The following is a 15,598-nucleotide window of genomic DNA, read 5'->3' as shown; positions in this document are numbered from 1 at the left end:
TATTTTTTCACTAAAAAAAAAAGGTTTATTTTGGGAAAGGGGGAACTTATGCTAAATATAGGTTACTATATATAATTGTATAGTGAAAATAAAATGTTAAATTATCGTGTTATATATAGGCATATGTAACGAAAGGATGAAATAATAGGCCTACTTGCGATTGTGACACCAAGTTTAGAGACATCCAATCATTTACATTAGTTTTCTAGTATGACTGTAAGCATATTTCTCGTAGTCATCCATAGTAGTATCACCGTATACCGTACTTGCGAAAATGTAAAAATGAAAGAATGCTGCAATGGCATAATAAAATGAGGTTTATTTACATGATATCAATCCAATTTGCATGATTATGTAAATAAATAATAATAATAATATAAAAAAATAATAAATTCTTACTTCACTTAAAATACTTTCACATCACACTAAGTTCATTGTTTGACTTCACATAAGATTAATAACTTCAGTTTATAAACTTCAACAAATAATTTCAATTCAAACTAGGTACTTCTCTCCAATACACATTTGCAATGACTAACTTCTTTCAACAACATACTTGTAAAACTAACATTCTCAAGCCTCATATTGTAGACTGAAGACTGTCAATCTTACTTCAGGTCATACCAACTTCTTTCAACAACATACTTGTAAAACTAACATTCTCAAGCCTCATATTGTAGACTGAAGACTGTCGATCTTACTTCAGGTCATACCTAAATCATGATTTATTAAAGTACAATAAGGTCCTATATGTTAACTATTTTCACTGTGACAATGTAAACTCTATTTTACAGCAAATACTGATTATATTAGCAAAAAAAAAGGGCAGCAAAGATTACGATTACTGACAAAACTGTCCTCGTTCAATGTTAACGAAAAGGCCTTGGCTATGTTTTACACGCTCACATCTGCAATATTTTAAGCTTTAATATCGGCCCCTGAAGTCGCCCACCGACAGTCTTCACCAGGATTCGAACACTGGACTTCAGTTCCAAGTGCTTTACCCCTCAGCCTTCTCCATATATTCATTTAGTGTACACTTCAATTTTTAAAAATAATAATTATTAACATACATTCAAAATGAATAACATGTTACCTGTTATGACATGATTAGGAATTAGTTATTTGTTTCGGGAATAGGGTAAAGTTTTACTTAGCGACGATGACGTAAAGTTGGTTAAAAAACAAGAACGCTCTAAGTGACGCTAAAAAGGAAGACGCTTCTTGTAGAGTAGTAGACTTGAGTACGACATAACTGACATCGGACGATTCCCTTCTTGAGTATTAAACATATTTGTAGAACAACATATCAGCATCAACTACATATTTGATTGTTTCGGCCTTTCGCCGGTGTTACTGAAGTAGTTGAGTTCAGCGTTACTTCCAGTCAGATCTACACTAGACAGATTGCCAAGAATTAACACCGCGCGAAGCCTTAACAACGTGGCGACCCCAGACTCGGAGGTCACTGGCAGCAACATCAAGAAGAATAGAAGCCCTCTGTTAGGAGGAGGCAGAAGTTAACGTCATCGGCCTAGTCTGCAGCTAGACCCTGATTGTACAGCCACGTCGGCGAAGGAAAGCCAGTGAGATCCTGGACTCGTAGACCTAGGAGGTAACGAAATATAGATCTAGATCTACATTTGTAAGTTGGAAACGCCCATACGTTGGGGCATCGTATTGAAGCCTGTAGTTCGGGTTCGAGGAGGCTACAGTTGCTGAAGGGAAGAAAACCGTCCTGTCGAAGCCGTACTGAAGAGATATCGCCTGCCCGGCATCTTGAGAAGGCCAAGATCGACCGTTGAGGTCACGCCAAAGAACTTTTGACGTAGGAGCCATCTTACTGCCTACGGCACTTACGTAGAGTAGTGCTAATTTGATCTACGGCTCGGCTGAATCTGTGCTACACGTTAGATAGCTAGTTAGCCGGTATTCTAGCACTGGACTTTGACTTTGTCGCTGTGTCAACTGTTGGACCGTTCCAGTTTCACTTTGGACAGACGACCACCTGGAACCACCGTACCTGCGTCGGAACCAGCAACCGGAACCAGACTCTACGTCACCGACGAACCGGAGCTAGACGACAGATCAACGTGAACCAGAACCAGACGCCGTACCACCGAAGAACCGGAGCCGTTGCAGACCAGTACCGAAGGACCTTGGAGAGCCGAAACGTTCGCTGTCCTTATCTCACCGCTAGGGAAGACATCGCCGTGAGCCTTGCCGCCGGGACAGACATAAGCGTAGGAAGAGTGGACCCGAGACTGACTGCGAAGTTATCGCCGCTTCTTAGACAGATAAGTCAAGTGTTATTTAATTACTTTCTCCTTAGAATAATTAGAGTCTGTAGGGAAGTGACCACTAGCTAGATTATCACTACCAGGTTAAATCGTGGTGGATTGGGGATATCCTTAAAATTAGGTGTAATCTAGCAAGAGGTCCATATATACGTTTAGCTGTTAATTCGTCCTGTATGTGAATGTGGATCATTTAGTTTTTTTTTTTGTAGTGACGTCATGTATTAATTGTTTGCAATACTCCCGTCTTAAATCTTACTGTCAGACGAAAGTCTCATTCATTAGAACTAGATCTATAGTTTGGTGTTTATCGTATTTAGGTTTAATTTCATAGTTTATTTGTATGAGTAAGTTATATACACTCCTGGCTGTGAAAGCAGGTAAGAAGTAACTACGATCTAGCGTAATCTAGACTAGATCTGAGGGACAATCGAGGTGAAGCCTGATTGCCCATTTGTAATTTTAGTATTTGTAAATAGACAGGTTGGTCTATTTACCGGCGACTCGTGTTGAGTAACACGTAGTCGGTAGAGTGTGCGTGTGTCGCACATCGTATTCAGTCGGGTCAGAGTGTAGCCTACACACTGGTACCAAGGATACTAAGTGTATCTTGGAAAGTACAGAAGTTAGTATAAGTCGGAGTTGGTAGTCTAGACGCCGAGGGTAGAGTGACGAATTTAATTCATTTGAATCAAGAGATATTAGGAAGCCGCGGAGCTAGGTTACGCTCAAAAGGTAATATGGCAACTACTTCAGGTTACGATCTGGAAGAATTTAGAAAAAAGCTAATTCATGAAGCTAAGACAGAACTAGAACTGCGCGGCAAAGAACTAACTGCCTATGTACAGCAGATGGTGGCGGCAGAAGCAGAGCGCTTGGAGATAGAGAAAGCTAGAGGCAGAGAAAAGGAAAAGGAAGAAGCAGATCGCATAGAACGGGAAAAGGTTAGAGACTCAGAAAAGTTGGAGAGGGAAAAGGTTAGAGAGGCGGAACGAGTAGAGAGGGAGAAAAAAGAAGAGGCGGACAGAAAAGTGAGAATTCAAGTCGAACAGATGAGGATAGAGGCTGGTGTAAGTGTGCCCACCGAAGGGAACAGCAACAATAGCGCCAACATAGAAAGTCATAGTAGCGTCGCGTGGATGAAAAAGAAAATCCAACCGTTTGCGGAAGACAAGGACGACATCGGCGACTATCTGAAAAGCTTTGAAATCAAGCTGGCGAAGTTTAATGTCCAGTAGAAGGAGTGGTCCGAAATCTTGTTGGATTTCGTACTTGGGAAAGTGTGACGATACGAAACTTGCATACATAAGTTCATTTTAGTTTTTCCCAGCAAACCGTGAGAAACTTTAATTTTTAACATAAAACAATTATTTTCTTGTCCACCCATAACTAATTTCTTGTAGAATTTATCCCCCCTCGCACGTTTCTCACGGGACGAATCTCGACGCAAAACATTAACTAGCCTCTCGAGGGCTAACTTTTAATTATTGACCGCTGGACAGCGCTGCACCCGCGCTACACGCCGCGGCCTAATAACTTTTCACACCTAACCCCACCCCTTCCCCCCGCAGGATACACATCGCTCTAAGAATAGCATTGCACTCGGGCTGGACAGATACATATTCGCTTAAGACTTTACTCTCACGGTAGGCAACGAATATTGACCATAAATCCGACCTGACGCCTGACATCTCCGGTACATCGATACATGTGAGAAAATCAGCTAGATTTCTTCCCCACCCGTTAAATGAAAAGTCCCAACTATATATAGAGAGAGACCAAAGCATTCCAAGTTAGGCCCGCTAGGATTCATACAGTCTCCTCTGTTAGGAAGTTTAGTTGTGAGGATTCATTAGGGACAAACGGGTAAGTGTAAACATTTTTCTACACTCATTTTATCTTATAGGAATGTGTGAGTACACATTAGTACACAACCACGTTCCCCGTCATTACATTATGACTTTATTATGTATATACATTGTACTATTTTATGTCGATACTATATCTTCATATAGTATTACTAATGCCGCTATGGTTGTCTACATTTGAAACCATAGTTATTATATTTGATTTTGTTATGTTTCTCCATTCCCGTATTTTAGTGATGGATGTAAACAATAACCTTTCGTGAATCTAAGTACTGTCTAACAACTTAGATCACAATGCTCTAAACTTACAGAGCCCATGTGAAATTAGTTATTTCACATTTCTGTTGTATATCCCTCATACATGTTATTATGTCTCCCACCCTTGTGAACATATAGTTCCTTGGATGAATGTAATTTTAATTAACTATATCAAACCCTTATTACTGTAGCCATATCCCTAATATTTTATTTTCATCTTATCCATTAGTATATAATATGCTCATTCCCCATTTTACTATAACTGATTACTTATCGACGTAACCTCATTTAATAGATGAATCTTGGCTAGTATCATCCTACATTGTATGATGACACATTTATTGTGGTTTTCTTACTTGTATCTTTTTGTTATTGAGTTATATGCATGCTTTAAGATTTTATACTTAATTATCTTAAATGCCTATTGGGATTGATACCAATGCCTACATCTGATTGATTGCAAGGCATATGGGAATCCCTGCTCGATGCTTTTAGGAGGTTCCTAATTGTCTGTCTTATCCCCAGCCTGGTTGCTACCCCTGGTTGCTACCCCGATTGCTACCCCTGGTTGCTACACACGATTGCTACCCCTGATTGCTACCCCCGGTTGCTACACCCGACTGCTATAACTACCAGATCTCCATAGAAAGCTGTAACCGGAGCAGACCACACCAGATACCCCCCCCCCCCACCAATTACATACCTGTTAGCAAGAAGGCATTGCTTACTGTCCTTGGCCCTATCATATTGCCAGTGTTCACAGTGCCCTATACTGCCCAGTATCATCTGCCCAGTGCCCGGCCCAAACTGTCCACTGCCCAATAGCTATTGCCTAATGCCGACAGATCAGAGCAACCTTCGCAACAGAAGATAAACTGGTGTTGAATTAGCACGGCTCTCTACGAGCTAGAGATCACAGCTGAGAGATTGTCCAACTGAGACTACAGCACCAACCCTCTCTACTGCTAAACAGGCAGCGGCCTCACCCTAGAGCCAGCTTGTCTACAGCATAGAGAATATCCCGAGCCGACGTCCTAAGACAGAGCCGGATGACTTATCCTTCTGAGTGCCAGTCCTACGACCGCCAGAAGACGACCCAAGGGCTAGCAGCTAAGAAAATAAGTAGCAGACATAGGAACATTCTTCTCCTCCACTCACTCAATAATTAGCAATCCATGATGAGCAGTTATATTAGATATTAGCACCTTCATTTCATTTCTTAATTATAATTTTATTTGATCACTTTCCTTTGTAAACTTTCATTCATTAAATTATTTTTAATTATGAACTTATAATATTGGTCTGTTCTTACTGTTAGTTGCGGTGTGCCTGTACAAAATCTTATATGTGAGCGGGATAAAATTAATCAAATTTCCCCTAGACCTAAACAAACAAGCCAAATATTAACTAATTAACATCTCGTCACAGAAAGCCCTCACGATTTGCCAAAACCATGACCACTCGATGCAAAACAGCTATCAGGTGCTAAAGAAGGAACTGCTAAACGCATACGGGCACAACGCGGCAACATTCCGAAAGAAATATTACGAAAACACTCCATCCAGCCAAGTTGATCCGCAGACAACCATCAACTCAGAGAAGGACTTCTTCACTAAATGGCTCGGATTCGAGAATGTAGAGAACACCTACAAGGGGTTGAAGAATTTCATTCTGATTGATAACTTTATCAATAAGTGCGACCCTCAGCTACAGTCCTTTGTAAAGGAAAGAAACCCTAAGGTAATTGAAGACTTGGTAGAAATTATTAGGACCTTTAAAAACGCATATCCAAACAACCCACTTTCAGTTAGAGACCACAAAAAAGTTATTGACCTGGTAAATTATGTAAAGAGAAATGATGGTAATGATAGGGATTATGGTAGGAGAAACGATAGGTCCAGGGAACGTGGGAACAATGGTCGGGATAGTTATGATGGCATAAAGGATAGATCCTGGGAAAATGAAAACAATGGCAGGGAAAGTTATGATAGGAGAATAGATAGACCTAAAGCGGGTGATAGAAACCTTAGGGATGTTACATGTTTTAACTGTCAGGAAAAGGGACACATGGCATACCAGTGTAGGAAACATAGAGGGAATGGAGCTGGCAATGGGAATGCACAGGATAATAGTGGCACTAGTGATAGGAGAGGTAATCAAGGAAACCGTAGACAAGAGAGGGATAATCGGCCACCAGATAGGGTTAATTTTGTAAGGAGCATCCAAGACAGGGATCGTGATAGCGGACATAGTGAACCAGATGAAGAAATTAATTACGTTGATTGTGGGGAAGATAGATTTAAACTATATCCAGGCATGATAAATAATAAACAGGTAAATGTGATCCGGGACACAGCTAGCAGTACACTCGCAGTTCGAGGAGGATTAGTTAAATCTAAGGAGAATTTAGGCTATACCAAATCAGTCAGATTGGCAGACGGCGCAGTTAAGAGGTTCGAAGCGTGCAAAGTGTTCCTTCGATCTCCATTGTACACAGGGTATTGCGAAGGGGTAGTCATGCCGAGGTTATCTAGAGATGTTTTACTTGGAAATGTAGCAGGTGTCAGAGCCGCTACTGACAAACAGGTTAGAAGTTGGAAAAGCAGGTATGGCAACATGAGACGAAACAAACCTAGAAAGGACAGAATTTGTTTTAACTGCCATAAACATGGGCACATCGCTAGAGACTGTTGGAGTAGGGCAGAACAGTCTGAACAGAAGATTGCGAGTTCGGATAGGAGGCATAGGTCTGAATCCGATAGTGATGATAGAAGAGATGACTGTGGTAGCGGAAATCGCAGGTCATACAGAGGTAGAAGGTCACAAGCGGGCTATTGTGGTGTAAGAAGAGATGTTAACTCCAGTTGGAGAGAACAAATGTATGAGTCGTGTAGATAGCCTGTGAAACATAGCATTATGCGATCGTAGTATGTAAATAAGTTGGATTTTATTTAAATTGTTTATTCTTAATTAATTGACTTAACTAGTAGTCATAACTAGATGGGTATTACGTTGTTTTACAGTATCTGGAAATAGTAGATTTATGTTATAATATACATGTAATTTGATTATCATTAGATTGACTCATGTTAATTATTTATTTCGGGTAGTATGTATGAATTGTATGTATGTTTGTAGGAATAGAAAGGGCATTTATAAGGCGACGATGTAGTTACATCACGAAAAAGTGAGTTTTATAATTTATTCTTTGTATTTGATCATGATCATACATCAGTAAAGAGTTAGGTCGTGTGGGGACAAGTAAGTGGAGAGAGTAAATAAAATACACTTGTAAATGCCCGAAAGAACGTTAGGTGTATAGTGGGAGAATGAGTATTGATAAATGTCGATTTGTCATATTAGGTAAATTGTCTGTCCTGACGTGTGAGGGAAAGCGATATAACCTCTGGAACGTGATGTGATGAAGTATAGATAGACACACCTAGAGTGTCAGAGCAAACGAACTATTGTCTGCGGTCACCTATGGCACATCACATTGGACAGTATCAGTTAGTGACACGTGAGGGAAATATGTATTCAGAGGAACTTGATTGTGGACACAGGAAGAGAAGTTGAAACCGCAATCAAGACTCAAGTTGTGTTGTCTTTTATGTTTCCCTACATTTTGGCCCTTGCACATTGTAAGACTAGAACAGTAGATTAAAAAATTGACAGGCAATTTTTTTAGCGGGAGGGGGAGGAGTTGTTATGACATGATTAGGAATTAGTTATTTGTTTCGGGAATAGGGTAAAGTTTTACTTAGCGACGATGACGTAAAGTTGGTTAAAAAACAAGAACGCTCTAAGTGACGCTAAAAAAGAAGACGCTTCTTGTAGAGTAGTCGACTTGAGTACGACATAACTGACATCGGACGATTCCCTTCTTGAGTATTAAACATATTTGTAGAACAACATATCAGCGTCGACTATATATTTGATTGTTTCGGCCTTTCGCCGGTGTTACTGAAGTAGTTGAGTTCAGCGTTACTTCCAGTCAGATCTACACTAGACAGATTGCCAAGAATCAACACCGCGCGAAGCCTTAACATACCATAATAAAGAGAAACTAAAAAAGATTTATTCTTCTTACAAAATTAGATAAATTGGCAACACGAAAAAAAATCTTAAATTCTTAACCTATATTACTTTAGTTAGTGAGCTAGCTATAGTTGTGTACAAATGACTTGACAAGACTTTTCCCTCGCAAATAAAAATTTCCGTTGTCATTTGTCAAACAAACTAGACCTAGACCTAGCTAGATCTAGACCTAGTTGTAGATCTAAATATAGATTCAAGATCTAAGTCTAGGTCTAGATTTAGATCTAAGTCTAGATCTAGAAATAGATCTAAGTCTAAATCTAGATCTGAAATAGATAAAGAATATTGATATTGAATCTACTAGTCTATATCTAGACTAGAACTCGTATGACTTTAGTCTTATTTAGACTGTCAAGTGTAGGCCCTTATAATGAGGATATGTCAAAACTATCTTAAAAATGTATACATGTAAATTTTGTTCAAATTGTTCAATACGTTTAAATCTAAATCTAGATCTACATCTGGCCTCTACTAAGTCTTATTTAGGTTGTTGTTAAGTGTAGTTCTATCATGAAGATCTGTCAAAACTATAAAAGTAGTTATTTTTTTTAACTTTCAACTAAAACGAAGTTCGTATTAAAATTATTTAAAAAAACAACATTTGAATCAGTATTCTATTCCATGAGTAAGTTAATAAATGGAAAATCTATTTTATAATGATCCCTTGATACTTTTTCCATTGTGACCTTAGATGAAAATCTTTTGTAACAATGCGCTAATGTATGAATGAAGCTTGATTTATTAATGAAGAAGTCTGACCTTTTTAAAAGACCTACCTCCCCTGAAGTTTTTCAGTTAAAATTGGTATATTTTTTTAAAAAATCTGCTTACATAGACAATTTTAAAAATTAGATGGTTCACTTTTGGAAAAGAAAAAAGTAGCCGTTGCATCAGAACTTTGAATGATCTAAAATATCATGATGTCCGATTTTCATTTTCTCTTCTAGTTTCTGAGATCTAAACGTTACGGGCGGACGGACAGACAGAAAGGCCACACAAAACTAATATCGTCTTTTCCACTTTCGGGGGCCGCTAAAAATCATCCTTTAGGTCAGGATTTTGTGATTTTACCATCATCAAAGAGATACAATACACCGATAGCAAAGACAAACAGACACAAAAACTCTTTTGTTCCCCTGGCAATCAAATCATTAAATAGAAACAATTTAATACAAACTTTTTACATGTATATTATGAGTGAGTCTGGTGTGAATGTACATTTTTTAAATAGTTATTATGTTATATAGTTATATATATATATATATATATTGTTACAACATTTAAAGGAAGCAACTCAACGGTGAGGGAACAAAGACAATACAAAGTTTAATCAAAATATATCACAAAAACAAGGCTGATCTCCATCTCATCGCACTTCCTTTTCATCTTTCCAAGCACTTCGGGTAACAGATCCTGTATTACTCACCGGCGCCTTGCTGAGCCCTTCTCTAACTTGAACTTTCACTTCTTCTATGTCTTCTTCTACCATATCGACTCTCTGGTTCATCTTGACCTCCATTGTAGTTATCTTCTGGTTAACCGATACCAATTCAGCCCTGATCCCTGTATCTAGTGTGTCTATTTTGTCCTGCATTGTTCTAATCCCTATATCAAGTGTATCCATCTTTTCCTGCATCTTACCTAGGAGTTAATTCTGGCCCTACTTCGAATTGATAACTGTCCGGGTCTTCTTCTTCCTCAATCAGGGCTTGCCGGAGACGAGCTGTAAGTGTCTCCATGCTACCACCAAGCTTTAGACCTCGAAACCGAAGCTCTTGTTTTAATTCTTTAATCAAGAGTTGGTCTAGTTGTTTCATAATAGAAAAAGCCATTACTAACCTACCTCCCGTTCGTTGAGCCGCCTATAATCCCACTTCAACACCAATGTTACAACATTTAAAGGAAGTAACTGAACGGTAAGGGAACAAAGATTATACACAAGTTTAATCAAAATATATCCCAAAAAACCAGGCTCATCTCCATCTCATCGCACTTCCTCTACCTCTCTCCCCATTCATTTAGTCCATTCTCGTGCGCTGGTGCGCAGCCATAGAGTCACTACAGAACATGGTCATTACAATATATATCATGGGCGTAGCCAGGATTTTTTTCGGGGGGGGGGGGGGTTAGGGGGGGGATTATGTCTCCCCCCCCCCCCCTCCGCGAAAACAAAATATTTGTATGTATCTATGTGTGTGTATGTACATAATCTTTATTACATTCTGACCCTTCGACATTCTTTCGGAACACGTTTATTCTGCCCTAGAATAGGTTCTTCCTGTAGTTAGTGGAAAAATTGACTCCCAGCCAATGCTAGCGAGGGGGTCTGGGGAAGCGCAAGGAGCTCCCCCCAGCGCGGGGCGAAGCCCCGCCGCCAAGCACTGGTATTGAATGCCAACAAAATGCATATTCTGAGGTATCTACAGTGCATTTTAATGCTATTAAAAAGTCTTATTTCAAACCTAGTGTGCTATTCTTACTGACTTAGACCCTCCCGCACCGTTCGGCGCATTTGCCGTCAAGCTGTTTCCACAAAAATCTGTCACTGGTAATGTCTGAAGCCTCTAACCACCTGCTCTGAAGACCTCCATGAATGTGTGGTGCCAAGTTGTACTAGTATGTCATCCCATTTCTTATTATGCGTAATTCATTTTGTCGGAGAACATGTCCCGCAAACCTCATGCGACGCTCTGTCACAATCTTACTAAGGGGTCAACTTCCAGTTCGGCATAGGATTTCCTTGATTTAGACCCGATCTCTATAACTGACTCCTAAAATCTGTCTTAGCCATCTTTGTTGAGCCACATTTAGTGTTTTTCAATTTCGGCAGATGACTATTCACTGCACTTTATTAATGGAGCCCCGCCACTGGTTGAAGTGTGTAACTTCTATTGAATACGCTCTTGGAATTAGGTGACTGTAGTTTGCTTTAAATTTTTTATCGAAGAGGGAATGTTTATGTCAAAATCATTTGTTGGGGGTTTTAAACTAAAACATCTCAGGACTTACTTTGTTTTTTTTAAATTCAAAACCCCATTTAGCTACGATCATTGAATTTGGTAACTAGTTTGCTATAGAATAATATTGAAGATAGAGGTTTTCCACCTCAAAATGCTCTGTAGGGGGATTTTAAACTCAAAACCATCTGGAGGAGAGGATTTTAAACTCAAAACCCCCCATTGGCTTGGCTACGCTCAAGTAATTTTAGTGTTTAATTTTCTTTTTTTTATATTAATAAAGTATTTTTTAGCATCAAACCCTTCTGACGAGGGATTTATACTCAAAACCTCTTTTGGCAACGCGCATAGCATTTTGAGTGCGTAATTTGCTTTTTTTTTTTTACATTGAAGATGTATTTTTTAGCTTTAAATTCCGATGGTGGGGGCTTTAAACTCGAAACCCCCTTGGCTACGCTCATAGATTTTAGAGTGTGTAAATTGCTTTTTTTTTTATTGAAGATGTATTTTTTTTAGCTTCTAACTCCATTGGAGGGGAGTTCAAACTTAAAACTGAGTCAAAACCCATTTAGCTACGCTTATAACATTTTGAGTGCATAATTTGCTTTTTTTTTTTTTTCATATTGAAGAGGGGTTTAACGTAAATTTTGGAGGGGGTTTTAAAATCGAAATCTTTCTTAACTGTGCTCTTGGTATTTGGGGATTGTCGTTTGCATTTTTTTTTTTTGGTTTTGTTTTATAGAGGGATTTAACTGTAAAAAAAACCCTGGTAGGGGGTTTTAAACTTAAAACCCCCTGGCAGGGGTTTTAAAATCAAAACCCCCTTGGCTGCGCTGGGGCAAGTGATGGTTTAGCATTAAAATCTCACCTAAAATAAACAAAATCAAAGCAAAAAATCAGTCACTAAAGTCCGTCTCCCCCCCCCCCCCCCCGTGGGGGGGATTTCATTGGGGGGGGGGGTTGAACCCCAAAACCCCCTGTCTACGCCCATGATATATATATATATATATATATATATATATATATATATATATGTATATAAATATACTACACATATGTTACCTGCGGCAAGCGGGTTTTTTGTTTGCGTATAACTGTCGATGAGTCACTGAGAGTGGTTTGTAAGCAATTAAACGAAATAACAATGTTATAAGAAAAGCGAATGCGTAAATGTAAAAATAGTATGAATTGTGCTGTCAAAATAGCTAATCGACTTAAATCCATTTTTTCAAATAAAAACATTTGCTTGTAGGCCTACATATATTTGATTAAAATTTTAAATCAATAGACTTAATTTTGTATGTTCACGTGTTAGATCTTGTTGATGTCCAAGAGCTGAGCCGAAGGCTCTTCGAGCTCAAGTTTGAAAAAAAACCTGTTTGGACGCCAAACAGTAAAAAAAAACAACAAAAAACTGTGAGAACACAGTTCTGTTTGAGAGAGACCCGAGTCAATGCCTATGTAAAACATTGCTGTTTCCAATGCCTTTGGCCCCCGACGCATGCTTGGCTGCACATGGCCGAGGGCACCGGGAGCCTCCGCCATTTTCCTTCGTTGTACCAAGCTAGCTGTGCGGGACCCGCCATTTATGTAACGGTCCCTTTGAGGAACAGCGCATGGATGTGGGACGTGTTCGTGGGGACTTTTTTACAACCCCGCCCGTGCAATGGGTGGACTCTCGTCTACCGGTGGGCATCCCCACGGGAGTCTTGTGTTGCTACCCATTTTGCCTAGCCACTCCAACTCTAACCTATGTAACATATAATTTATTTTTAGATCTAGATCTAGTAACTGAACATCAAAAATAAGAGTCATCTTGTCTCATAATTATTATTTTGTAATTTTTAGATACATAATCTAGAAAGATCTAGGTAATCAATCTATTTAAATGTACATAAGATGACTTATCAACATGAATTATTTCCATCTAGGATTTTTGAAACATTATCTCATTGGAAACAAGCAGGAATTTGCTTTGTTTCATATATTTGCCTGAATATCCGATAAATGATTTTGCATTATTTCTAAACTAGAGCCTGAAAAAAGAGTTTACGTACATAAAAATCTAAATATAGTGTGAGCAGATCAGGAGGTGCGAGAGAGGACCTTTTTTTATCTGCTCAAAATTAATTTTTATACAGTAGGCAGATGTTAGCGCTACTGGGTGGGCTCAATCCGTGACACCTCAGTCTACGACCAAGGGGCTAGAGTCGCCTAAGTAACCAGACAAACTGATCAAACCAACTATCTAACTAAATCACTGTACAACTACTCCACTAGACCTAGATCTACACAAAGTGTGACAAACACACTACAATAACTAGTCTAGATCTACAACCGCAGCTTAAAGCAGCAATATTAGATACAGCAGCATGTATTTCAGCAGCTATATTCAACAGTAATATTCAGCAGCAATAATAGCCTGCAATACATAAATGCAAAACTATAAATACAAAATCATATATATTCTATTTGATCTAGAACACTCATAGCGGGACTAATGGACGCCGCCATCTTTAATACAGTATGTTGACAACTATTATGACAAATAGTCCAAGTAGAAAACAAAACTAAATTATAATATATCTAGCATATTTACACACAGTGTGACATAGATCTAGTAAAAGAAAATATAAAATATTTCTACACTTACAGGCCGTCCCAAGTACAGAAATATAACAATGATTAAATAATTATTCGCCAGATCACTAAGATCATCATAGAGATAAACTTTACTGACCACTGGTCAACTGCACAGGATGTAGCCTGGATTTAACTATTTATACTACCCGCCCTAACCCATATCAAAATATGCGGAAGTACAATTATAAAATCTGACACTAACCTATAAAAAAGAATATACAGAACAGCTATAGCCTATAAAAATACACATAAAAAAACAGCTATGGGAGCGCAAGCTCACAATAGGTTGGTCTGTGAATGTTAATTTGATTAAAATATGAAATGAATGGACTAGAATAAGTATGTGTGTTTAAGTATAAAACTATCTTTGCAAAGAGAAGCTCTATCATCTTAAAGTTGAATTTGAGTTTTAGACCTAGGAATAGAAAGATGTGTAACATTACGGTATTGTCTAATGAAAGAATGCTCATCAGGAATTCTACATTCGCAGATATAAGGAACGAATTTGTCTAAAAAAATGCTTTTGAAACACAAATTTGAAGGTTTATTTGATTAAATAATAAAATCAATTAACTATATTTTGTATTTTCATGTGTCAAAGTAAAAAACTATCATCGCAAAGTGCAGTTCTTAAAATTAGATCTAGATCTAGATCCTTTCGATCTTTTCTCATGTAAACATGGCCTAGATCGATGAAGTTATAATGCTTTCATAGAGCTGGTCAACTTTTTATTTTTGAGGGTCTTAAGTTTGTTCTAGGGCTACAATACATACACTACAGTCTAAGTTGGTAGCCAAGGAAAATTTCTGCCAAGTTTTATCAAGATTGGTAAAACTGTTTTGATTTCTATGCGGGGACATACATACATACATACGCCTTACTTTCTGCTTTATATATTAGATGTATATATAGTTATAAAGAATTTATGGTTTCCCAGACCTGTCGAGACGAACATCAGCAAGTCTGGACAGTCGAAAAGAATGTAATAATAATGTGAGCTTGCGCTCCCAGAGCTAGTTTTATATGCAATTTTAGCTATTTTTTAAATGTATTTTTGTTGTATAGGTTAGAGCTATTTTTATATATTTTATTTTTATAGGTTAGTGTCAGATTTTATAATTGTACTTCCGCATATTTATATAGGTTAGTGCGGGATAGTATAAAAGGGACGTACTACATGCTGTCTTAAAACAGTTGAGTGTACATTTGACCAGTGGTAAGTACCATATTTGTCTGTGTGACAGCCAGGGGCGGACTGGCTATATGGGCAAACGGGCAAATGCCCGGTGGGCCGGTACCAAATGGGCCGGTCTGGTCGCGACCAAAGAAAAAAAAAATTCAATGCAGACAACTTAAAAAAAAAGTGACATCAACAAGACACAAAGGCCCGAACACGTTTTCTTATTGTTTTTTTTTAAATTTTTATTACAATTAATTTTGTTTGAAATTCAACAAGAATAAAAAAAAACACACTTA

General features: G+C 38.3%; 1 protein-coding gene across 1 annotated transcript; it reads left to right on the top strand.

The window, feature by feature from the left end:
- The first annotated feature begins 5 nt into the window (after nucleotides 1-5).
- On the top strand, nucleotides 6-8,335 carry LOC129928145 (uncharacterized). Its single transcript, XM_056041022.1, has 2 exons — nucleotides 6-4,163; nucleotides 4,949-8,335. The coding sequence occupies exon 2, from the start codon at nucleotides 5,888-5,890 to the stop codon at nucleotides 7,319-7,321; it is 1,434 nt and encodes a 477-aa protein (XP_055896997.1). The 5' UTR covers nucleotides 6-4,163; nucleotides 4,949-5,887; the 3' UTR covers nucleotides 7,322-8,335.
- The last annotated feature ends 7,263 nt before the right edge of the window (nucleotides 8,336-15,598 follow it).

The sequence above is a fragment of the Biomphalaria glabrata genome, chromosome 9, assembly GCF_947242115.1.
Source record: "Biomphalaria glabrata chromosome 9, xgBioGlab47.1, whole genome shotgun sequence".
Classification (NCBI taxonomy): Eukaryota; Metazoa; Mollusca; class Gastropoda; family Planorbidae; genus Biomphalaria; species Biomphalaria glabrata.
This window is presented reverse-complemented; position numbering and strand designations above follow the sequence as displayed.

What these genes read in the sequence shown, in the direction of transcription:
- LOC129928145 (XM_056041022.1), top strand. Translation starts at nt 5,888, where the DNA reads ATGCAAAACAGCTATCAGGTGCTAAAGAAGGAACTGCTAAACGCATAC.